Genomic DNA, 25047 nt, shown 5'->3' with positions numbered 1-25047 from the left:
TCTCATATTATTAGTTAGTATATATCTATCAAGAGAATATAAAACACTTAAAAACGACATTAAACTATTATATATATATTTAAGTCTTTTATCGTTTGCTCTTTTTACTTTAATTTATATATGTGGTATATATATAATGTTAGTAAGAGCCGCACGTTTGAATTCAGGAATCTTCGATGGCCGCTTCTAGATTTTCTAAAAGCCACAAGTTCATATTCACATCATTATACAAATAGTGGAGGAAGTTTTAAATAGAAAGAAATCCCTGATAACTTTGTAGAAAGAGTCTAAACTAATTAATTACTTCTTTTTGAACACTGAATAGTTTTAGTTTACCATATTTCATACATATATTTTATATGCACGAGCCGCACAAATTGCCTGCAAGAGCCATATCAGGCTCGTGCGCCGCTCTTTGGCCACCGATGCTATAGAGTATTAATATGTTGTGGTATTAAATACCTATATTGCTATTTATAAAAAGAGGTCCCTCAGTCTTAAAATAATGTGTAGCTTTTATTTTTTTAAAAGTTTTTTATCAAGTTTAAAATTATTTAACATAATTTAAAATATATTATATGTTTGTATTTTTTTGAATAAGCAGAAATAAAATATTGAAATGTATGCGAAAAATCATTTCATGTTAATGAATAAATATATGCAACCACTTTCTGGTGGCATTGCATTCTAAATAATGAGATTTGAGCCATATTATATTTCAATTTTATTCAAGAAGTCTGTTTTCTGATAGTCATTTTATAGCTTCACAAAGTGAATGTGGTTCAAAGAATGAAAAACAAGATTTTGTGAGACAAAAATGAGAGACTAAGATTTTTTTTAGGCTGGAATTTCCAAAATATGCTTTACGTATAGTATTTAGACATTAAAAAAAAAAAACTTTTCTAATACCTGCTTGTAAAATTAACATTAAAAAATTACAATACTATTAACAGCTCAAAAAAGGGATAAAATATGAACAAAAGTAAATATTGAAATCAGATAAAAAGAAAAGTTTTAGTCTAACTCTCAGTAGAGAAAAACCCTTACCTTAAAATGAATTTATGTTAAAATTAGTATTTGTCATACATGCATTATGACAAATAAATTGGGATAAAAAACATTAGCAAACAATTTGTAACTAAGAGTAGCAGCCATTCAAAAGCATTGGTATCATTCTTATTATAGAGAATGCTATGAAATATCATTTGATGAGACTTCGTCTCATATATCTGATGTACTGAGTAAATTAGTATATAGCACAAAAATTAGCAAAGCAACAAACTTGTGTTTGACATAGATTTAGTTAAAAGCTCATTTGATTTCAAGAGCAAACAGGTATAGTCCCTGATCATCAGGAGCAAAGGAATATGAAAGACTCAATTTGCTCTCAAAATCAGTTGAGTTCTTGACTAAATCTATGCCAGACATAAGGTTGTTTCTTTGCTAATTTTATATTTACCATTGCTAATTTTATGTTCTTTCGAATGTTTCTGTTCTGTTTTGTTTTAGTGTGGAGCATGTTAAAATAGACCGGGCATAGATTTAGAAAGATGCAACGTTTTTAAAATTGAAAAGATCTTCTGGTATCATGGCATATCATTGGAATGTCAACACCAGGCCTAACTTAGCCATTTGTGAGCTAAAAGCAAAATCAAATTGTTTTTACTCTCAAAATAAGGTTTTATTTTATATGATTAAAGAAGTTCAGAGACTTAACCCATATGGGAGCTATGTGTTTCACCAAGACTGTATAGCCTTCCATATCGTTAAATTATACTGTAATATGACTTAATGTGAAAAATAATTTCTTCTGACTACTAAGATAAAGCTGCCATTTTTACTTAGTATGGTTGGTTCTTCATGATTACTTCCTAAAAAAATATCTTAAAAAAACAATTAGATATACACAAAAAGAAAAATGTGTAACAATTCTTAGAAATGCAATAATTATCAAGAAAACATCCCCACCAAAAAAGGGGGGTGGGTAACTGACCAGGTTCTTATTGTTGGGCTGCGGCATTTGTTCTTGTTGCTTACTGCAGCATAAATTTGTGATGTTAATAATGATGGTCATATTAAAATATTTAAAGAGATGATTTTAAATTTGGTGACATATATTCAGCGTGTAAGAAGTTGAATAAATTGTTACAGAAAATGTATTTTAAAATTTTTGAGTTGTGTTATATTTCTTAGGGAAAAGTTAATGATTATTGAATGGATATAAACAGTTATGGAGTGTTTAAGTAAAATTTTTAATTGCAGAATATGAAATTGAAGTGTTTAAATAAAATTAAATAGGAAAATTTTTCCTAAAATTTATTACCTTAGTTTTCAGGCCTTACTTACAGTCATTGTTACTCTGAAATCTGAGGAAAAGCGTGGTTAGGCAATTTTTCCATTGAAATTTTATCACATAGCACATCTTCCTGAGTTTATGTTTGATGAAATTTAACTCTAAAATTATACGACTAAATTATTTTTGTTATGCAACAATGCCATATAAATGTCTGAAATTCTTTTTCAGATATTTGGAGGGATTACTTTGGTAGAAGTACTGTTGAAGTTGATCGCTTACACTCCTCGTGAATATTTCAGAAGTAAATGGAATGCATTTGATTGTGTAGTTTTAATCATTGGTGGTACAGAAATGCTTCTACTCCAAATTGAAAATCCTGTTCTTTTCACTCTTCGAACATATAAATTGGTAAATTAATAAAAGTCTAAATTAGTAATAAATATATATGTGAAGTGTAACTTATGTGTGTTTGTAGCAATATTACTGTATTGTTTTTTGATAACGTAACATTTGCATGCTGTTTTTAATTAATGCTAAGTAAAAATATTATGTTTTATTATTAATATATTTTTAAAAGAAATTTGTGAATGTAAATAAATCTGCTTACAGTTACAGGTAATGGTTGTAAATAAATCTGCTTACAGTTACAGGTAATGGTTGTAAATAAATCTGCTTACAGTTACAGGTCATGGTTTAACTTTATATATATGGATTCCTTTTTGGGATTTTTTGAGGTTTTATATGTGTGCCTAAGGTACAAAATAATTTACTTTAGCTAAAATTAATGAACAACATTTTTTGAAAGTGCGCTTGCATAGTATTTTTTATATGCACTGGCAGGAAAAGTTGCAAGAACAACTATAAAAAAGTGCCTTTTAATAAGTTCAATGAAAGGTAATTGACTGGTAGTTCAAATTTAGCATTATCATATTATCTCATGAGATTTATATTCACTACTCAGAAATATGTAAATCTTTGCTTCTATTCTTTTGCCACACATGGAAAGGTGTGTAAGTGGGTTCTTTAAATTATTATTTTAAGGACTGCATGTGTAACTAAATCAAATATTTGCATGTGGAAGACAGATCATGTCATTGAGAAGGCATTTGATAGATTGTAAGAAATGGATGTGATTGGGAGAAAGAAACGGGACAGGCACTAACACAGGTTTCCCATAAAGATCTAAAAGTAGCTAAGCATTTTGTCAAGAATCTGGAAACAATTTAAAGACATTGGTAATGTATGCAGCAGATACAAGGCCAATGTTGAAAACATGCCACAGCAGACTCGTGGGACCATTATTTGGCATCAGTTGTTAGAAGAAATAGGCAACTGACATCAACTCAAATTACAATAGAGTTTGCTACAGCTACAGGAACTACATTATCCAGATATACCAGGAGCGGCAAGGCTGCATAAAAGAGGACAGTATGCTAGGAATCCCATGACTTATATCCTGTTTACTTGGGCTTAGAAATGTGCTTGGTTGCAATGGGGCAGAAATCATCATGATTGCAGTACCATGGACTGAAGCTGAATCCTTTTTACTGATTAGTCTTGCTTTTGTTTAGGGAATGATTTCTGGTTTGTGATCTGAAGAGAGCATAACACAACAAACTTGGAAACATCAATGAAAGCCATTGGTACAAAGGTTGTGAAATCATGGTCTTGGTGAGCATAGTTTTGAATGACCATACTGACCTGCACATTTTAATTAGTGCAGCTGTGACTTCTGAAATATGCAAAGATGAAGTTCTTGATTCTTATATCAGGTTGTTTGGAGGTATAAAAAAGAATGTCTTCCTAATGGACGATAATGCTTGATGATATTGTATGGACTGTGCTAGTAACTACCTTAAGGGTGAATGGATTCAGTGGATGGAGTGGCATTCACATGCTGTTTGGATATAAATCCAATAGAACATGTGTGGAATGCCAACTTGTGTCACTTCAGCCCATACCTAACATTGTGCAAAGTTTCAGGTGCTATTAATCAGAAATACATTTTGTTAATGCAGAAACTCCTGGAAAATCTAATACATAGCATAGCTAATCACTGTAAAGCTTGCATTTTGTTCAGGCGTGATCATACACTTAATTAATTTTTCCTGTGTCTCTAAAAATTTGTAATATCAATTTTTCTCTACCTAATTCTATATCATTGAAACACTAACTACTTTTATCATTTAATCAGATAGATAGTTTTCCTCTGATTCATTAAAATTAATAGAATCTTTTAGGGAAAGTATAAGATATTCACTGTAGTATTTTTGTATTTAGTACCCATATTTAATAATAATAAAATTCTTATTATTATTGTTATTCTAAACTAATTTTATAATTTCATCAGTTTTCTTCAGGTTCATTATCATTAATGTAATTTTTAGGGAAAGAAATACGAAGTATTTCAACTGTTTTTGAAACTTTCAGCATTGCAGTATTTTCAACATTATTCCATGATGTGTATCTCCTTAAAATAATAATAATAATATTTTACTGTTTAATCAGGTACTTTTCTTCAGGTTCATCATTATTAATGTAATTTTTTTAGGGAGCAAAATTTATGTTCTACATTTTTCAAAACTTTCAACTGTGATATTTTTAACATTAAGCCTATGTATGTTTCTTTAAAATAATAATAATAATAAGTTTTCAGTTTGCCTGGAAACTGTGTATCCAATTAGCAGAACATTTTAGCATTTTCAAAAACAGAAGTTGAATTTTCAGGTCTAGACTTATAACTATAAAATTCTAGCAAATCATCCTTTGATTCTATTAAAATGAAAGCTGAGTAACAACTGATGCTTCTCAGTTTATTAGTTAAAATTTTAGCAACAAAACTAGCTATATAAGATGAAAATTAGAAGTGAACCAATAGCAAATTCATAAGAGCATAATTATTATTGCTGTATAAAAGTAACTGTCGAATTAAGGAAAATATACACTCTAAGAGATACCATTTCATGAGAAAGAAACGTTTTTATGTATTTATGATTATTTATTTATGTGTGTATATGAAATACTATAGCTGATTTTGGAATTAACAACTTATTTAAATTTTAATCTATACTTGCAAAACTTCCAAATTCTTTTCATCCCCCCCCAAAAAAAAATCCATTGAACTATTTAAAATTCAGTATTTTTGTTTTATGTACTAACATTTTTCTATAAATTGTTTCAATTTACTTTGTAATTTTTGTACTAAAATTTATTCTTGACCTGGGATCCTAGGTAAAGAGCAAATCTGGTGCACTTTTTTTTGCTCTACTTTTCAACTGCTTAATTATGTATCTTGTTTGTTTTACAGCTAACCCTTCTCATATGCTGTCACACATGCCTCTATTTGAAGCACATTCTGGCAAATTCTCTTTTCTTGTTTAAACATCCTATTTCTATTTTGCTTGTATTTATAATAATCTGCATTGTTACTGGAATGCAACTATATGGCTATGAATATTTTCATAGTTCTGAGAGGTATGGAATTTTTTTTTTATGCTCATGGTTTGAAACTCAAAATTATTGGCGTTTATGTCTTTTCTTTATATAATTTAAATATAAAAAATAAGTATCTGTTTTGCCATATGTTTGTGTAGTTAGATAATTATGTGATTTACTACTTTTAGTTATTCAGTTCTTAGTGCCTGAGTGGTAAAGTTGCTGAGCACTGGTAGTTTGACCTGGGTTTGATTATTAGCAAATGGGTTGGTTGCATGGGCATTTTCATGGTTTTCCCTATGTGTAATGTGGATATGAGCAAGTTTCCCTTAGCAAGGCAACCTTCCTCTGAGAAAGATAGAAAGATAGCCCCCATGTGCTTTGCCATAATCAAACAAACCAAACTAATTATATCTTAGACAAATGCCTCTGAAATGCTATTTTTACTTCTTTGTATGAAGTAAAGTAAGTATTGTAATCGTAAAAAATTTCAGGTGTCATATTTCAATGAAAATATCCATTTTGACTGCTCTTGACTCCACCTGAATCATGTTTTTGCTTGATATCTGTACATACAGACAGAATAAAGGACTCCCCCCTTTTTTTTTTCTTCCAAAATGGGTTTTGAAATTGATTTAAAATGGATTCAAAAGGGATTTTTTCCTTTGACATCTGTACGTACTTATGTACATATGTAATAACTCAAAAACAAGAAACCTTGTTTGAAATTTTGTTGAAATTTTGTATATGGGATTGCGGTAACTTGTAATTGTACCTCCCTTTTTAGTTTCAATTGGCTGCACCAAATATGTATATATATATACATATATATATATACTACCCTTTTTGCCTCCAACTTAATACTACTAATACTGTGCAAAATGATATAATCTACCTTGATTTACATATTCTAGATTACAATTTTTTTGAAAATCTACGATAAACAAAGAGATTTCAACTTTCCTACACTTAAATTAACTAATTGGAATTCCATCATTTCTAAAAGGGTTATAATCAATACAATTAATGCAGAACTGCTTAGAATTAACAGGATCTGTAATGCTATAAAACACTTCCAAGAAGAAGTACTCTACTTTGTTACTATCTTGAAGAACAACCTAATTCCTACAAAAGTCATTAAAAATGCTTTAAAAAAAGCTGTCATTAACTTTTTCTTTTAGATTTTTTGAGTTAGATAATGAAATTTTATACTTAAAGCCCTAAGGGACGGTGTAAAGGGGAGGGCTGGTTCAGAGAATCTATTGTATAAATGTAAAATTAATTCCTCTCACAGCTTCAATTTTACTCTTCAAATTTGGCACAGTACTTCTAATTCTATTCTTGAATAGATTTTAAGCTTTTTCTGGCCATATCTATCCTGTTATTGATTTTATGGAACATTTCGTTTCAAGTAGCTTGATAACCCTCTAGCTTGAAGAATTACGACTTTAATTAACAATTTACAATTTTTTCTAATTTATTCTTGCTTTCTGTGGCCATTTTTTAACATTTTGTAGAGTTAGCTATTTTTCTTTCACCTTCACCCAAATTCCTCAAAACTCATCGAGCAAGACGCCATTTTGAACTATTTCTTCATTCTTCAGCAGTGGTCGAGCGGTAAAGTTGCTGAACACTGGTAGTTCGGTCCGAGGCTTGAATCCCGTGAACGGGCTGACTGCATGGGCGTTTTTGTGGTTTTCCCATGTGTAACGTGTATACGAGCCAGTTTCCCTTAGAAAGTCTTCCACAAAGGCATCCCTCCCTTTAGGCAGATAGCCCTAGTGTGCTTTGCCATAATTAAATACACCAAACCAAACCAAACCAAACATTCTTCAGCAAATTGCCAGCCTCACACTGAGTCATGTTTTTGCCAAAGGTCAGTCACTTTTCATTGGCTCTTTCATCATGACGTTTCTTTCCCTTTTACGTCATCCTGCCTAGTTGGTTGGCTACTTCCATTCTCGAGGCAGTCGTCCCTTTGAGTTAACATGGGTCCAGCACGAAGATGTAGCCGTTCCAGGTCTGTTTTTTAAAAATTTTTTCTTTCCCTTGTATTGATTTTTGGTCATCGCAAGACCCATTCAATATTTTGGTGGTCTTTTTCACTTTTTATTTTAATTGTAATTTTTAAATTTAATTTTTTAACTACATTCACAAAGTTTAAACTCTATAAACTAGTAGGTCCTCCCTAAAAATCTTGTATTTTTGACTAATAGCAAATCGCTATTTATTTTATTTTGTACATTTGCCTAACCAGGCTATTATGTATAGTTTTTTCGTACACCTTAATGTGTTTTGTCAAGTGGACGTGTCAGGAAATGGAACAGAGAATTGAGACTAAAGTTTTTGACTTTTTTCAGTTAATATTTAAAAAAGAGTTTTGTGTACAGTTTCAATTGTCTGTTTTGACGAAACGTGATATGGAATTACCGTAATTTCGCACGTATAGTCCGCACCATCGTATAGTCTGCACGCAAGATTTTATATAAAAAAAATTTCAAAAATCGTCAGATAGTCCGCACCACCGGATAGTCCGTGGACTATACGTCCGAAATTACGTTTTTTTAATATGGCAATATTCCCATGCTTTTTAAACACATCCTTTGTTTGCGCCAATTTCTCACCGCTTTCTCGTCCACTTCAAAATAACGGGGTAAAATCCTAGTATACGGTGCAGCCTTGGCGCGATTTTGAAAATTATCGCCAACACCAAAAATGATCCAAAGAACGTCTATATATATATACTATGCACTATATACTATGTGTGTATATACATAGTATATATACTATATATGTAGTATATACTATGTTAAACTATATATTTTTTTTAAATGACCCGTCAACTACTCATCGTATATGTCCCGTTTTTACTGCTCATCATAAAGTCGCCAAAAGTAGCCAAATCCCGTGTGCACCGAATACTAGGATTAAACCAATAACAGCTCGCTTCTCTATTTCCATCTTTTTCCCGGCGATGTTTCATCAACATTATCGAAGATGAAAGTCAAAATACTGTGCAACGTGCTATACTCGTCATAAGTGGTAATGAAATTTGACCTTCGACCCCACTCACTCGGTGTTGCCAAACCACCGAGTAAACGAATCACGCTTTTTTTTTTTTTTTTTGTACTCCAGGTACTTGCTACTATGGCTCCTAAAAACCGAGCTGACGTATCAATTACTTTTCCCCCTCCCGGCAGTTGCGCTAAAGCAGTGCGAAGGATACTGGGATACAAGACTCTGGTTGCGCTAAGTGAGTGCTCATACAAAACTTTCTTTGGCTCATATCCCAGCATCGCTTGATGCGCCAGCCTGGATTTTAGGAGCTCTACTTGCTACTACTCATTCGTTCTGCACTATGCTCTATGGTTTACTATCGATACGATACATACGAATGTTTTCTTGGAATCTCGCGCTTTTTTTATGTTTGATCATCGGCAGTTCATGACAGCGTGTTTTTTAAATTTCAACGATTTTAACCGTGAACAACCAGCGTATTATCCGCACTGGTGGATAGTCCGCAGCTTCAAAAATTCGCATTTTAAACACAGATAGTCCGCGGACTATACGCGCGAAATTACGGTAGCTGGATTCAAATATCATTATAAAATTTCCCCTGAAGAGTCAATAATGAGATTTGAATTGGGCTGATCTACCATTTACCGCTTTTTTGTTTTTGTATTTTTGATTAAGTCGTATGTCACACTTTTATTCTATTGTTTAAAGTTTGGCTTACCTTGATCAACATATTACTTACAATTAGATTTGAATTTTATTTGTAAATATTCTAGTGATAATATTGTTTATTTAATGTTTACACTTTCATTGCACTTTATTTTACTTATGTTAAAATTTTTCACCGGAACCACAGTATCTAAGCTACTTTTTAGCGAAAGCACTTAGAATTTTCTTTTAACTTGTTTTCTAAATTTTGCAACTCAATGCGCAAAGTTCTTGACCACAAAGGTCTTTTTTAGTTTGTTCTCCTTTCTTTAATTATATATATATATATACACATGGCCACTTTGTTACCCTACTTGGTAAGCTCAGTTTTTTTTATTCTTATATGTTGGTAAATGGTGCATTTTTATGCAGTGATTGAATTATGTCGTTATGTTCCATTTAGGGTTTTTATGCCTTTAGTCTACATGTAATAATTGTGGAATTATGAACAATTTAAGAGTGGTGCTAAGGCTAACGCATTTGCCATTTGTTTGCGTTTGAAACTTGTAGTAGATTAGAGAATTATGTCAGTTGATGCACCAACTTCATTGTCTTTTTTTCCAGTGTGACCAAAAGTTAACTTTCAACATTATTCACCAAAACTTTTGTCTTAATGCTGTTTTTGAATAGAAACTCTGATTTTACTTGTAAAAATTTTTTTTGTTAATTGTATTTGTTATTTTAATTTTTTTTGTATTTTAGTTTTTAATGCAGATTGAGTTTTTGTATATTTTTGCCTTGCCGCAAAGTGAGAACTGAATTGATTGAAGTAGAAATATACCTCTAATGAAATTTGAGGAAAAAAGCTTTGCATGATTGCCAAAAATTTATATCCATATTTTAATGCTTCTTATCATTTTGCAAACTCACATAAGTACTTTTACTACATTACATGTGTATTATATGTGATATTTATATGCATACTTATATAATTTACCTTCTGAATGTTGAGAGGGGGGAATTACATGCTGTGTATTATTTTTACTGTATATTATTTAACACATTTAACAGCACCACATAAAAATGATAATGCCAAAAATTATTTGTTTTTAGGTACTATTATTTTTTTGATTAATGTATCATAAATTTATCTGAATGCCAGATAATATATTTGCAAAACATAATGTTAAATATATATATGTTTTTTTTAGACATTAATTAATTTGCATTGATTTGGACCATAACATATGTGCAGACAAAAAGTTCTCTGTTTTTTACATGCCCCCCCCGGCCAAAATTTTAAGCACCTAAGTTTTATGCAAAGTTTTCTTCACCAATGCACCTAAAACCATTAGTTATTTAACCATTACTCAGTTATACATATAATTTATTTCCATTAGAATATATGTGGCTGAATCTGATTCCATGCCATTGTATCCAAACTAATATAAGTGGCCTGTTAGGCTATTCTGTATTTGGATGCAAATGGCATGTAGTGTGCTAAGATGCACATATGAATAGGTGTGCTAACAGTGTTTATGTGGTACTTCTGTGTCATTGAGAGAAAAAAATTACATGGTACGTATCATTTCTAAAGGAAGAGGTTCAAGAAAAAGATTAGCTGATTAATACTTTTTTTTTAAGTGACATACCTATTGTCACTTAAGAAATAAATAATAAATTATTAATAAATTATAAATTATAATAAATAATAAATTATAATATCGAAAATAAGGAAATAATAAAAGTGAAAGAATAACAACTTAGTTAATTTTACAGAGCTTTATTTTAGTGAGTACATACGAGTTCAGCGCATATTGGTGATATTTTTTAGAATCATGAAATTTGAATTTTAAATTGTTCTATGTACATAATAATGCTATATTTGAATTATATATATGTGTGTGTGTGTGTTTGTGATTATAAAAAAATTCTGAAATACAGAGTTTTATTCATATTACGAAAATATTAATTACACTATAAGGCATATTCAAATATACAAAGAACATGGGAAATATTGAAATGGAAAAAAATCATTTTGCACCAATTTATAAAATGTGTCTGAAGATTAACAGATCGAAGGAAAGTGATCAGCTACAGTAACTTATAAAAAGTTTGATATTTTTATGTTAATTATTGTTGTATTACAGTTTTATTGTGCTTAAAGACTTATGTAATTTATTATTTTGTACAGAAAGCAAAAATTAATGATTTTGTATGTTCTGTAAGATTTTATAATAAACTCCATAGCTGACGAAGTTTATTTTCAAAATGTTTATAACTTATCGTAACTAGAATTAATATCAAAATAAAGAAGTTAAATCAGTTGATTTTATATACTGATGAATTAATTCAAGTACAGAAGCATCTTAGTTCCAAATGCAATTTATTTCATTAGATTTCCAAGGCAAGAACCTCCTCGTTGGTTTTTTAAAGACTGTTATAGTTCCTTCCTTTTGGTTTTCTGCATGCTGTGTGGAGATTGGAAACAACCTATGGTTAATACGGTGCTGTTCACTTCTTGTGCAAGTGATTTGCTTATGCTGATTTTTGTGCTCATTGGAAATTTTGTGGTGGGTACTATTAAATATTTTAACATTTTCAATAAGTGAACAAACTGGTGTGGCATAATTATATATTACATGCCAGTGGTCTCAAACTAAAATTGCATGTGGGCCGAATGTATGATCTAAAAGCAGTTGATGGGTTAAAGAACTATTTTTAACTAAAAATAATAAAAAAAATCAGCAAAATAAATAAATAAATAAAACCAAATTTTAAATTTCACTTGCTGAATACTTATCAAAACATGTATAACAATAACAACAACAATATAAAGGAAAAATTCGAATCTATATTTATTTTCTATCTGAAGTCTAAAAGTTGATATTTGCAGGAAATTTCTGTTGTTTATAATTTTGTAATTCAAATGTATTCATCGTTAAATGTTAAATTTCAAATTGACATTTAGTCACATTGTCGGGCATACCACATACAGTTACAAGGACAAAGCCCCAACCTATTCATTCTTTTTTTTTTCATTAGCAGTCACACATCTAAGCTTAGTTCTGTCTAAAACTAGCTTGCATGCATAACAGAAAAACATGCATAATTAATATGTAGAGTCGGTATGTTATTTTGAAGCAAGAGATGTCAAAAGTTTGCAGTGCCCATACCAGGACTCAAACTGTGGACCTTTTAAATGTGTGCTATGTGTGCTTCCAATTACAGCATGAAGGTGAAAAGAAGAGAGAAAATACCCTAGATACTCCCCCTTTGAAAAGCCAACTGGGGATTAACCCTTTCTGGCACATTACTCTTTAAAGTTGGAATTTTACCAAAACAATTTGTAGGCAGTCTATTTAGGCATAGGAGAGTATCCAGGTATAATTTTACAATGATTGCACAAACCATTTCCATTTTGTGGATATGTCCAAAGCGAACACACTAAGCCACATGAGCTACGATAGGTGAGCATTGCTGTGAAGCATGTATTACAGTAAAATACTCTGATTGAAAAACAGTAGAATCTGATCTCTGTAGCAGATTTAGCATAACCTAGGGTGCACCATGGGGAGGCTTGCTACTCGACACCCCCCAAAAAAAAAACTGTGAAAGAAAAGGAAACTCTCATTGCTTCGGCAATGCTAAGGCCTCTCCGAGCCATTTACACAATTTTAAAATTTATAAGAAAAATAATTAAAATTCTATAATGTTTACAATTAATTATTGACTATCAAAAAATAATTATTAAATATATATACAAATAAAAATCTCCAGATATCAAAACTAAGCAAACTACGCATGATGAAAGCAAGAGAAGAAAAGGGCCTGCTTTCATTGAAAATCAAATTGCTAAGTGAAAACAAAGCACCAGGGTCTTCAAAACCAAAAACAGAAAAGAATAAAAACAAATACAGTCAAAAGTCGTTAATCTGGAATGATCTATAATCCGGACCTCAAAGCTACAAACTTTCTGTGCATGCGTCAACGCATAATGCGTTCATGCATGCACATAGGCATTTACTCATGCACATATTACCTTTATGCATGCGCATAATACGTTTACGCATGCGTATTTAATGTATAACGAATGGTATAAGCTAAGCTAAAATTATCTAATTTTCTATTTCAGTTAATGTTGCAGATTGCGTTGTTCCTTAATCTTCGAATTCGATCCGGCTTATTATTTTTTGCAGACAGTTAGAGTAATTTTATAAAAGTAAGCTTGAACTTTCGATTATGTCAAATAGAATTTCCAATGCTGGAGCTGCCAACGGATCTACAAAGCAAAAGTATGTTTCGATGTCCATCAAAGAAAAAGTGGAATTGCTACAAAAAATGGATAAAAGCATATCCTTTGTTTCTCTAACCATTCCGAAATCTGTTTATCAATTTCACACTGCTCTGCGGGTGGTGGGGGGCGTAGCGGAGCGCAATGAACTGGAAGTTGATCTGTCAGCACTATCCTTATCTTCAGAGCTGATGTTTTTATTTTATTCAGCTTATAATTCCGTACTAAATGTAGTACTATTTCATCTCGATGTATTCTGTCTTTGGTATGATTTAAATCAAATTCCTCATCATTATAAATATCAGGAGTACACATCAAATAGTTTTCTGGTTGCAATTTTCTAATTTCCACTATGTGTAATATATGCTTTACGCATGCGTGCATTGAAAGAAATGTTTAATAAAGTAACCAAATAAATATTAAGCTTTTTTTTTTGTAAATTTTGATACCCTTTAGATCATAATTGCTTTTTATTTCATAAATTACGGTTTCATATTTTTAATTTTATAATTTCTGCATGCCATCTTACCAGATTTAAACTGATGATCTATAATCCGGAAAAATCGATAATCCTTAATCGCTGAAGTCCCGCCGAGTCCGGATTGAAGACTTTTGACTGTATAAATAAATCTGGGGTCTCAGCCTCCCCCGTGTTCGAAGCACGAGACCAGATTCTGTGACTCACTCCCACGTAACAGGCGCTACCAGTACAGTGTGTTCAATCCGAAGACACCATACACTGAAGGCTGCACTATACGCAATATTTCAAAGATAAAAATTAAAAGAATACAGAATAGGTATATTAGCATACGAACAACAAAATTATATAAAGATTTTTTTTTCATTGATATTCTTTACATTTAAAAAAAATCTGAAACTTTTCTTTGAAAAATCAGTGTCTTTAAAAACAGAATATATCTCAACTCAACATTAGTGATTTGCTTGTGTGGTGCTGCCATCTATTATTCATAAAAGAGATTAAAAGTAACCATTAGTGTAGTTTTCGTAATCTTTATTGATTATTTTAAATGTCTAAAGAGGGAATGTTTTTAGTGTGTTCACAGTGAACATGCTGCACCGGAAAGGGTTAAGGAAATACTGTAAAAAATTACTGGAGGTCACAGAAACCTTTTAACATGTTTTTTTTTTTAGTTTTCATGAATAATGAGGTGACTAGATTTTTTTTTTCATCTCTACAGGCTTACCTTAGATTCCCAAATTTGCCAAAAAAAGCAATGTAAAAGAAGAGTCCCCCCCCCCTTGAATTTTTTTCAGAATTCTGCTGTTTCTTATATTTGGATTCTTAACACAAATTTCAAGAGACACAAATATGCATTTATTTAAGAATTGAGTAAAATACCTATTAACTGAGGAGATGTCTATAATTAATTCAAAATCATGGTTAATTCAAGGTAAATTACAGAAATGCAGGAATTGGAATTTACAGAAATTTGTTAACATTTTATTTATATGTAAAACAGTGTAACCTGCAGAAACAATTCATTTAGTTACATAAGTTAAATCAGTATTCAAAATAAAAAGAACTCTCTTTAAATAATTGAAGAATAAACATCAAAAAATGAAGAAACTAAGCTATAAATGACGTTAACAAACAATATTTATAACACAATTTGAACAATGTTACTTAGTTCCAACTTGCATAAAAAAATCAGAAGTTACTGTTTTATAGTTTGGATGTCACTTGTAGAGTCGTTAAGTTATTTTGAACCTGGAAACATGAAAAAATGTGCATTGTCTCACTGACTCGAATCATGGACCTCTGAAATATGCATCGAATGTGCTTCTAGTTCCACTATAAAGGCATGTGGAAAGAAGAGAGAAAATACCGTATAAATTTTAGTAATTAATCATATATAATTAATGGAAAATTAATTTCACAGAATTTTCTTTCTTTTTTTAAGTAAAAATTAGGTGTCCCACTCTGATTAAAGCCGCTTGCACTCTGGTTGTTTGGTCTGGGACTCATGTCCCAACAAATGGGCCGGTTGCATGGGTGTTTTCATGGTTTTCCCCATGTGTAACATAGATACAAAGCAGCTTCCCTTTGAAAGTCTTCTACGGGGCATCCTTCCCTTTCCATGTAATAACCAATTGTAGACTAAAATTTTAAAAAATACAGCATAGGTTATGCTTGTGATTTTGTGTACATGTGTTTCAGCATACTGGCACTTCCATCACCCAAAATCAATAAGTTACAGATGTAAATGAATGCAAACATGTTATATTCATTTGCATTATTCATATTACATTCATTTCATCATCAAATATTAAATTTTGATGTTTGATTTTTAGTATTAATACGTATCTGTAATTTCCTGTATAGTAATCTCAGTTTTTCAACAACTATACTGAGTTGTATTATTATTGTATTAAAATATTTTAAACGCAATGATTAAATATATAATAATATGCATTTTATTTCTTCATATAAAGTAATTCTAATAAATAGTACACTCCAGTGCAATGTTATTTGCATTTTTTTTGTATGCTGTAAAATAGTCATAGTTATATTGCTTTATTTGGAGGAAACTGTAAATAGTAATAAAAATCAGAAATTTCAAAAATTCTCAGGAATTTTTAATTTTTTGTAGTATGTTTTTACTGTTATCTATAACACATTTAAAGAAGTATCCCTAGAATAGCCAAAGCAGGTATGAATTTTAAAAAACTCGGCAGCAAAAACAGCCCTTAGAGAGCCATGGCCTGCAGTGCCCTGATATCTGCTTCTTAGACTGTGGGCTCCAAGGTGCTTCTGCATCTAGTCTGGACAAGTGGTCAGCTTGTCACAGGACTCCCAGTGTTTAGTCTCCAAGTGAACTTGGTGCTCATTTTATTGACCTACTCAAGGTATGAAAGGTTGAGTCAACCTTGCCTAGCACGGGGATCGAACCCTGGACCTGTGGTGCCGCTATGCCACCTCTCTCTCTCACGAATTTGAAAACTAATCAAAAATTTTCAAGAGAATCTGTAGGAACTATTTTAATGAATGTCCTTAAATAGTTACTGATTACCTTTTGAAAATTTTAAAATTAAAATAAAAGGAAATAATTATTTTGATGCATTTTTAATTATAGATAAGTTTATAATTTACCAGGCACATGAAATACTCTTAGTGCATAATATTGTTTACTGCTACTGTTATTTAGATAACAGTAGTAGGTCTTGTAAAGTCTTGTTTAAAATTATCTTCCTCCCTTTTTTGCACATAGGGTTTTTTTTTTTTTTTTTCTTCTTAATTTAGGGGTTTTGAGTTTTTCATTTCTTTTCTTTTTTCTTCTTCTTTTTTTGTTTTTGTTAATAAATTGCTTTACTACTTGCCACAGATGTGTTGTTAATAAATTTCGTGGAAGAAACATTGATTTTTTTCCCTTTATTGTTTTAGAAGTCAATTTTGTATCTTGCAGTAATCAGCAGATTTATACTTTTATTGCTTTTTGAACCTGTTTCACTATATTAAGTTATTTCCTGGAAATGTCTTTAATAATATATTTTGAACATCAACTTTCTGAAATATTTAAACGAACTATAAACAAAGAATGTTGTATATAGATGCACTGTATGGAACAAAGCTAATAATTAAATTATTTGGCAACTACTCATGTAATTTAGCTATGTAGTGTTTGATAAGCATTATATATCATTTTAAACTTTTTATTTATTACTATCATTATTATAGTAGTGTAGAATTACATTTTAATGAATCAGTTGTCATTATATATAGTTTCGTTTGGGTGGAATATTCTTTTGAATAATTACATTTCGACTGGAATCTGTAAGTTTGAATTAATATTTAATTACTCTACTGCACAAGTATTTTAAATATATATAATAGTACAAATAAGTGAAATATTTTATGGCTTTTTACATTTTCGCTATAGTTTTATTTGTACTAGTTATGAATATTTTCTGTATTGCAGGTTATTAATCTTTTTTTGGGTGTTGTATTCTACACATTTTTCTATAAATCCCATCCAAGAAGTATTTATTCGAAAGATAAACTTCAGAATGCTATTCAAATCATACTTAACAGGCAAGAAAATATTTCAAAAAGAAAGGTTTGTAATTTTAAGTATATATGTTATTGGCAATATGTTTTAGGATTATATATAATGCATTCAGTATATCTGTCTGATATTCTGCATCAGGTAGAGTGTGTATATATGTATATATTTATCAGCATTTTGACCAGTGATTTATGTATAATGCTTTCTAATCTACAGGCAATACCTTTTCATTTGTCCTCAAAGTAATTTGTTTATCTAAAATTATCTAAAGAAATTTTTATTGCTGCTGGAGAACTGCCAAATACTGAAAGTCTACTAAGACTGGATGGTGTTAATTTCTGTAAGATAAAATTGCAGTAGATACTATGTGGTAGTTGTAGCTGTGTAGATGGAAATGTAGAAGGTAAAAGCAAAATTTCAGATTTTACTTAAGTCTTAGATGCTAGAATAAAAATGGTGTGATCCTTAAATGGACGGCTGTCATAGTCAACTCATTGTAATTTAATATTTATTAAAAGAATAATTAAAATTATAATAAGAATCACAACTTATATTTTATCAAAGCAACTTAGTACAATTAAATTTTATTGATGAATTCTTTATACTTACAGAATATAGTGTTATAGTATGTGCCTGAAAATTAATTTTTCTTAAATTGATTTTTAATTCTAGACAAAGTATTCCTTTAAGTTAATGTTTAGTTTTAAGTAATGCAGTGATTGTGAGCACCATTAAAAAGTACTGTTTGAAAATCATGAAGCATTATGTATAATTTGAAGTGGTTAGTTAAATGTAAAGTTAACAAATATTCATCACTCTTCCCAAGCAATCTGATTGTTTTGCTTAATACTGTATTGATCCCTTTGTCTATAAAAGCATGTGTAATTTTATTATGATTTAACATTACCAGTTATTATTGATAATCATAAAATATTTTTGTAGAACTCTAGTTTTTTATCTGTTTAAGAATCATCAATAAAATACACAAAAAACTAATTTTTATACACTATAGTAGATAAAATTATAATGCTTATTTGAAATAATATCTTATTTTCTATTAGTACTGTAGGTTTTAATTAGGTTTATGTAAGTGGTTAATAATTTTTATTTTACAGCCGAATTCAAAAGAAACTAAAATAGAGGAACCACATACAAGTAATAGTGGGAGTAGTGAAATGGTGTCAGAGATGCAAGATAGTTTTAATAACTCTTTCAGAAAAAGTAAAACTTTTCTTTACGTATATTCTGTATCTTTTTATATTCTGTAATTTTTTATTAATTTTAAGAAATATTATTTAATTAGTGAATCTTTTGACACATCTAGGAGACCCTTCTTAAATTTTCATTATTTCTTTCATCTTAAAAATAGAAAGACCTTTTGTGAAAATGTATATTCATTTAAGTTTTTAGTGTATCATTAAAAACTGCATGTGTAAATTAAAAAAGATGTTTTATGTACTTAGAAATAAATCCATGCTAAGTTTTTAATACATAAAAAAATTTGTATGCATAGAATAAATGTTAATGAATTAAATTTTGTACTTATTTTCTGGATTTTGATTTGAAAAATGCATTAGAAAGACATAGGCATAATATTAGACTCAAGCAACAAGAACAACAAAATTTGTAGAGGAGGAAGTTTTTTTATTTAGAGCATTATTATTATAAGTCTGAATCAGCTGTTATTAGGAAACCGATATTTTAGAGTTTTATTTCTAAAGTTAATAATAGCATATTAATAGATGTATTTTATAATGTTTGAAAAGCAATACTGTTATTCTTTAAGATTGTAATATACTTGCCATCATATTTAATTCTGTTTTCTTCATTTTTATATGTTTTTTATGTCAGTTATTTTAATAGAATTTGTGATGCTGCTTGTTTCAGGTATTTTTTAAAGTTATTATTTTAGTGAATTTTTAATTAAATTTAATTTATTGCTTAACATATACATACTCCTAATTTTTCTTATATAATTTTCTATGGGGCAGAAAAGTGACTTTTATCTCACAAAATTGCAGTTCAAACTTTTGCAAATAAAGAAAGCCTAATCAGAAAAAAAAATGGTGAAAAATTCAAAATTAGGAAAAAAATCTTTCAGCCTTATTCATAAAGCTTTCTTGGGAATGTAAATTTACATAAGCATGAAATGAAGAATATATTAAAAAAGGGAAATTGGCATCAAAGAGACAGAGAAAATTTATGAAAATGTATTTACTCTACCGAAAATAGTAATTGCTTATAATAAATTGCTTAGAATCGTGCCATTTCAAAATTAAATCATGTCATATGTTTCTTGCATGATGCTAATAATACAGGTGTTTACATAAGACTTCAGCCTATAATTATTTTAGAAGATTATTAATTAGCCAATCAAAATGAAGTTAAATCAAAACTAAGCCACTCTAAATACAGATTTCATCTTGAACACATCACATTTTCTCTTCACTTCTTTTGCTAGTTAGATCTGTCTCTTCTCATATTGTAATGTCTTCAAAAATGTTAAACATTCTTCAGAAAGAGGTGTGCTTTCTGTGCCAAGTTATGAATAGCTCAATGTATCAAAAATAAAACAAATATTTAGGCACCTTTGATGAATGCAAGCTTCTTCTTTACATATCTACATGCCATCAATTTCCAAATTATTTCCTGTATATATATATATTATTTTAATAATGTGCTTTTATAAGCTCAAATATTTTTCTTCTGTTAATGAGAAAATTTGTTATGCTGATAATTCATCCCTGGTTTAGCTTCACTTGGTGTCAGAGTTGTATGCATAAGGTTTTTGTGATTTCATTCTCGGCTGCTACAAAACTAAGCGAGTTTCCTATAGGAATTTCCCCATGAAGATGCATCTGCTTTTAAGCATAGTTTAAGCATAGGCTTTATAATTCTGAAAGATCATTATTGGAAATATCTAGAAATGGAATGAATGTTTATAATTACCCACAGAATAAATTTTTGGATGTCATTTGTATATTTCAGTTTGTATATTTTTTTAGATTATTGTATTTGTATATTTTAGTTGTATTTTTAATAACTTATCCTTTTATTCTAAAAATTGAATAAATAGTTTAGATCTCTGTTATCAAATTATTATCTTAATTGATTTTCATTATGTATTCAGAAATAAAGTTGAAAATTGGGGGGGGGGGTGACAGCATGTAATTTTATCTTTAAGTATATTTTAGCATTTACATTCTACAATATATTATTTCCACCAATTTTTTTAAAAATCTGTTTAGGTAAAAAGAAGAAACTTCTCCGCAATCAAAAAGAAATGGAAATAATTGAAGATGTGTCATCTGAATATATGGCTGATTGCTGCCCTGCATTATGTTATTTTTGCTGTTCATTTTGCAAAGCTGATGAAAATCCTGTATTATGGCAAAATTGGGCTGATGTTCGATGTAGATTATATTGTTTTGTAGAAACAAGATTATTTAGGACTGCTGTATTTTTGGTGATTGCACTCAATGTGGTAGTGCTTGTAAGTATATTTTAAAAAATATAATAGGAGATAATAATAAACCATATTTTTTAAAAGAATATTATAATGAATGAGTGTATTAACTTTCAGTGAAGTAAGTTTTTGAAATAAAGCTTAATGACAGTTCACTGGATTTATAGAAAGTAAAGATTAAGATTTAAATCTGATCTGTAAAATTAAGATTTATAGAAACAAAAATTAGATGAGTAAAGGATTTAGTTTTATGAGGATAGAAATGTAGAACAATGCTTAGATACTTTTTTTTCAAAACTTTTATTATAAAAACTATTTATTTCTTCTATTTAGATAATAGATCGATCCTATGGAACAAGATATCCACATGTTGATTCAGTAATCAGTATCATGGATCCTTGCATTTTTGTCTTATTTTTCCTGGAAATGGTTTTGAAATGGATGGCTTATGGTTTGCAGAAATTTTTCAAAAGTCACTTAGGTCGCTTTGAATTTTTTATTCTTCTGGTAATTATTTATATTTCCTTTAGAGATGATCTTTTTAGTTTGCACATTAAATTTAATATCAAATTTTATCAAAGTAAAAACATGTCTGATGGTAGCTTCATAACACATTTATCTTTTTAGGTCTATATGGTGGATTTATTGTCTATAAAATTTTTTGATGGTCAAAAGAATATTTTCAAAGCATTGCGAGCATTTCGACTTCTAAGTCTGACGCCTCTTCTAAAATCGTACCAAGAAACTGTTGTAAGTGGCAATATTATTTTACATTAACAATTTTGATTTTTGATGCAGTTACACTTGGATTCTGTTTGAATTTTTGATTATATACTTTTTAGCCGTTGCCTATGAAACGCAATACTTGCATTGCGGGCAGTGAAACAGCTTCAAGAGAAAGCCTTTTACATCTGAGACAACTAGAATGTAATCATTTTCTTGGGAGGCATTGCAGGTATCAACCAACTGATTCTGGAGGTAAAGTCTGAAAACTATATGATCGTTTTAAGAATATTTTATTAATGTAATATCAGCAATTAATTTTATTAATGTAATATAATTCAAGTAGGTCCAATTATAAATATCAGCACTGATATATAAATAAGCTTAAAATAAGAAGAACATTGCACATATATATATATAAAAGATGCTATGTAGTATTCATAGCATTATGTGCAATAGTGTTAAATGCAAGGAATATGCAGAAATGTGAACTTTTACAATTGGGCAAAATTCAGCCTGGAATCATAATTTATTTTAAAGGGAATGCACCAGCATTTTAGGAGACTGGCACAAGTCTACTTTTTCAAAAAGGAAGCTATTTTATTAATGAATCTCTAATATTTTGCTTCTCTACGAAGAAAGATTTTTAAATTCTCTGAAAATGCATAGAGTATTTCTGTAAAATTAAGATTTTAAGTTAAATTTTGTTCAAAATGTTAAATATGAAATATAATGAAATATTGTATTTTAAAGATGACCAGATCCTGTAATATATATATATATATATTTTACAAGAAAGGTTCAAATTCTTTTTTTTTTTTTTTTTTTCATGTTGCATGTGTATTCTTAGTACTATAACTACTATTATAATAAGGTATTTTGTGTATTAAAAAATAAATGCAAGCAGTAGTATATGGTTTGTTTTCCGTCTCTCTCTCTCCTTTTTTTTTTTTTTTTTTTACTGAATAATTCAGAATATTTTTCTTAAAATTCTAATCATGGTCTATTTGATCAAGGTTGGTTACATGTCTGATAACTGATTACCATCATGCTATAATACATGTAGTTGCATATTTTCAAAATCGAATGTGTCTATAAGGTCTGTTATGATAATGGTAAGAAGCATATATATATGATTTCTAGTTTACTTCAATAACAATCTATAATATAATAATAAAAGCAAGTGTAATGTGTCTGTCTGTCTGTCTGACCGAGCTCTCCAGCCAAATCTATCGCACGCAGGGACCTGGAATTTTTTATACGGAAGCACAAAGGGGCTGGCCACCAGACCTCGAAGCCCGATTTTCGATTTTTGAATTAGAAAAATTTTAAAAAAATTATTTATAATTTATTAATCACGGTTTTTTTGACTCACTGATATTATTATTTGTTTTCAAATAACGTTCGATTGTAACAATTGATTTCTTTATTCTAGCGTTAGTTTGCTGTTTTGACGATACATTAAATCGATTAATTACAATTCATTTCTTTTTTGTAGCTTGTGGGGGGGGGAAGAGAGAGAGACAGTCTACATGTCCTACACTACTATTCCTGCGCTATTCACTTATCTGCATTTTCTAAATGCACGGGCAACGCCGGGCGGGTACACCTAGTTTTATATATTTTTTAAATGTGAGAAAACATTTGTTGTATAAAGTGTCAGCAAATAATGTTTAGCAATCTGAACTTAGATAATATCTTATTGTATGCTTAAGTTTCAGTAATTTTTCAGAAATATTCAAAATGGATTGGAATGTATCTGAAGTGCAAACATCAGACTTAAATGCCAGTAGAGTAAGAAGAATGAAGATGACGCATGATACTGAGTATAAAGATAAAAATCCCACAGCAGAAGCAATGGATTGTCTTCCACATTTCTGTTACGAAATTTTTCCTTTGTGCAGACGTAATTGCAACTTCTGTAATATTTGGAGTAAGATTAGGACAAATGCATTGGCGATTGTTAATAGCAATTACTTTTGTGCCTGCATAATTGTAATCATTATAATCAGCTGCTGCAAATTGGTAATTATTATTATTATTTTTTTTATTTTTATATTTTTAATTATAAAATTCATTTGGAATATCTATATTTAATAATACATTTATAAACTATATATATTATAAAAGATTTCTGCCAATTTTAATTGAAGTATATTTTTTCTGTTAAATATTTTTTTAAATGATTGTTTTAATCTCCATTTTTAAATTATCTATATTGCAATTGTTCTGCAATTTAAAATGAATTTTCCCCTTAACTTCAAGAGTTGTTTACCTTTAAATGTATTTTTTATGTTATGTGCATTATTAAACCTATTTATTGCAAATATTTCTAAGGCTCTGGACATGAATTTTACATCTGACAGACCACTTCACATTGAGATGATATCTGCTTATGGAGACAAGATATGTGCATGTCTATTTCTTATGGAGATGCTATTTAAGTGGTTTGCTCTAGGTTTTAAAAGATATTTCTCTTCATTCTGGGGAATCATGGAGTTTGTGATAACCATAGTAAGCGAGATATTTCATTTCTCTTATTCTAGTTTATGTTTTACTTATATGGAGGCATATGTATATGTTATGAAATAATTTAGTTTGTTGCACTTAATTTGATATTAAATGAGTGCTTGACTAGGAAAGGCGTTATTGTTTTGAAATCATGAGTGGATTGAAGATAGAAGGTCACTGAAATTTCGGTTACATGGTATAAGATGCCAGAAAGTTTTGAAGAATTACAAAATCACTTAATAATCCAAACATATCCTTATTGCTTGTTGATTATGGTAGATTACAATGGGGAAACAAAATCTGCATCCCACAGTTTTGATGATGACACATCACATTTTTAAAAGAAGCAGCCAAGAAAGAGACATCCTTCAGCTAGGAAGCATAGATAGAGAAAATGAGAGCATAGTTGGATTGAAGCACTATTTATAGTAAAATGTTTTGTTAACCTAAGAACTATATGCAGTGCAGAACGTTAAGATGACATAATGCGGAATTAGCTTTCAGATATGATACAGTTTCGAAAAAGTTATTTCTTCCTTTTGAATAGAAGGGGGAGGAGAGTGCCCTAAACAAAAGGAGGAATTAAGGGGCTATTGCTGCTTTAAAGTATAATTCAGAGTTACATATTTTTTAT

The 25047-nt window shown here is 29.8% G+C and overlaps 1 protein-coding gene across 1 annotated transcript in view; it reads left to right on the top strand.

Moving 5' to 3' along the window:
• The window catches only part of LOC118197285 (sodium channel protein PaFPC1-like), a 70470-nt gene that overhangs the window by 23585 nt on the left and 21838 nt on the right, over positions 1-25047 (top strand). Inside the window, exons 11-21 of the mRNA XM_085812672.1 lie at positions 2525-2704; positions 5604-5770; positions 11793-11967; positions 17627-17764; positions 18829-18934; positions 20962-21206; positions 21513-21686; positions 21807-21929; positions 22022-22157; positions 23635-23927; positions 24240-24416. Of these exons, the coding sequence (XP_085668798.1) occupies positions 2525-2704; positions 5604-5770; positions 11793-11967; positions 17627-17764; positions 18829-18934; positions 20962-21206; positions 21513-21686; positions 21807-21929; positions 22022-22157; positions 23635-23927; positions 24240-24416 (1914 nt within the window). The remainder of the gene's footprint in view (positions 1-2524; positions 2705-5603; positions 5771-11792; positions 11968-17626; positions 17765-18828; positions 18935-20961; positions 21207-21512; positions 21687-21806; positions 21930-22021; positions 22158-23634; positions 23928-24239; positions 24417-25047) is intronic.

Source organism: Stegodyphus dumicola, chromosome 3 (assembly GCF_044657685.1).
Source record: "Stegodyphus dumicola isolate Sdum_Otavi_A_Nest chromosome 3, ASM4465768v1".
Lineage (NCBI taxonomy): Eukaryota > Metazoa > Arthropoda > Arachnida > Araneae > Eresidae > Stegodyphus > Stegodyphus dumicola.
This window is presented reverse-complemented; position numbering and strand designations above follow the sequence as displayed.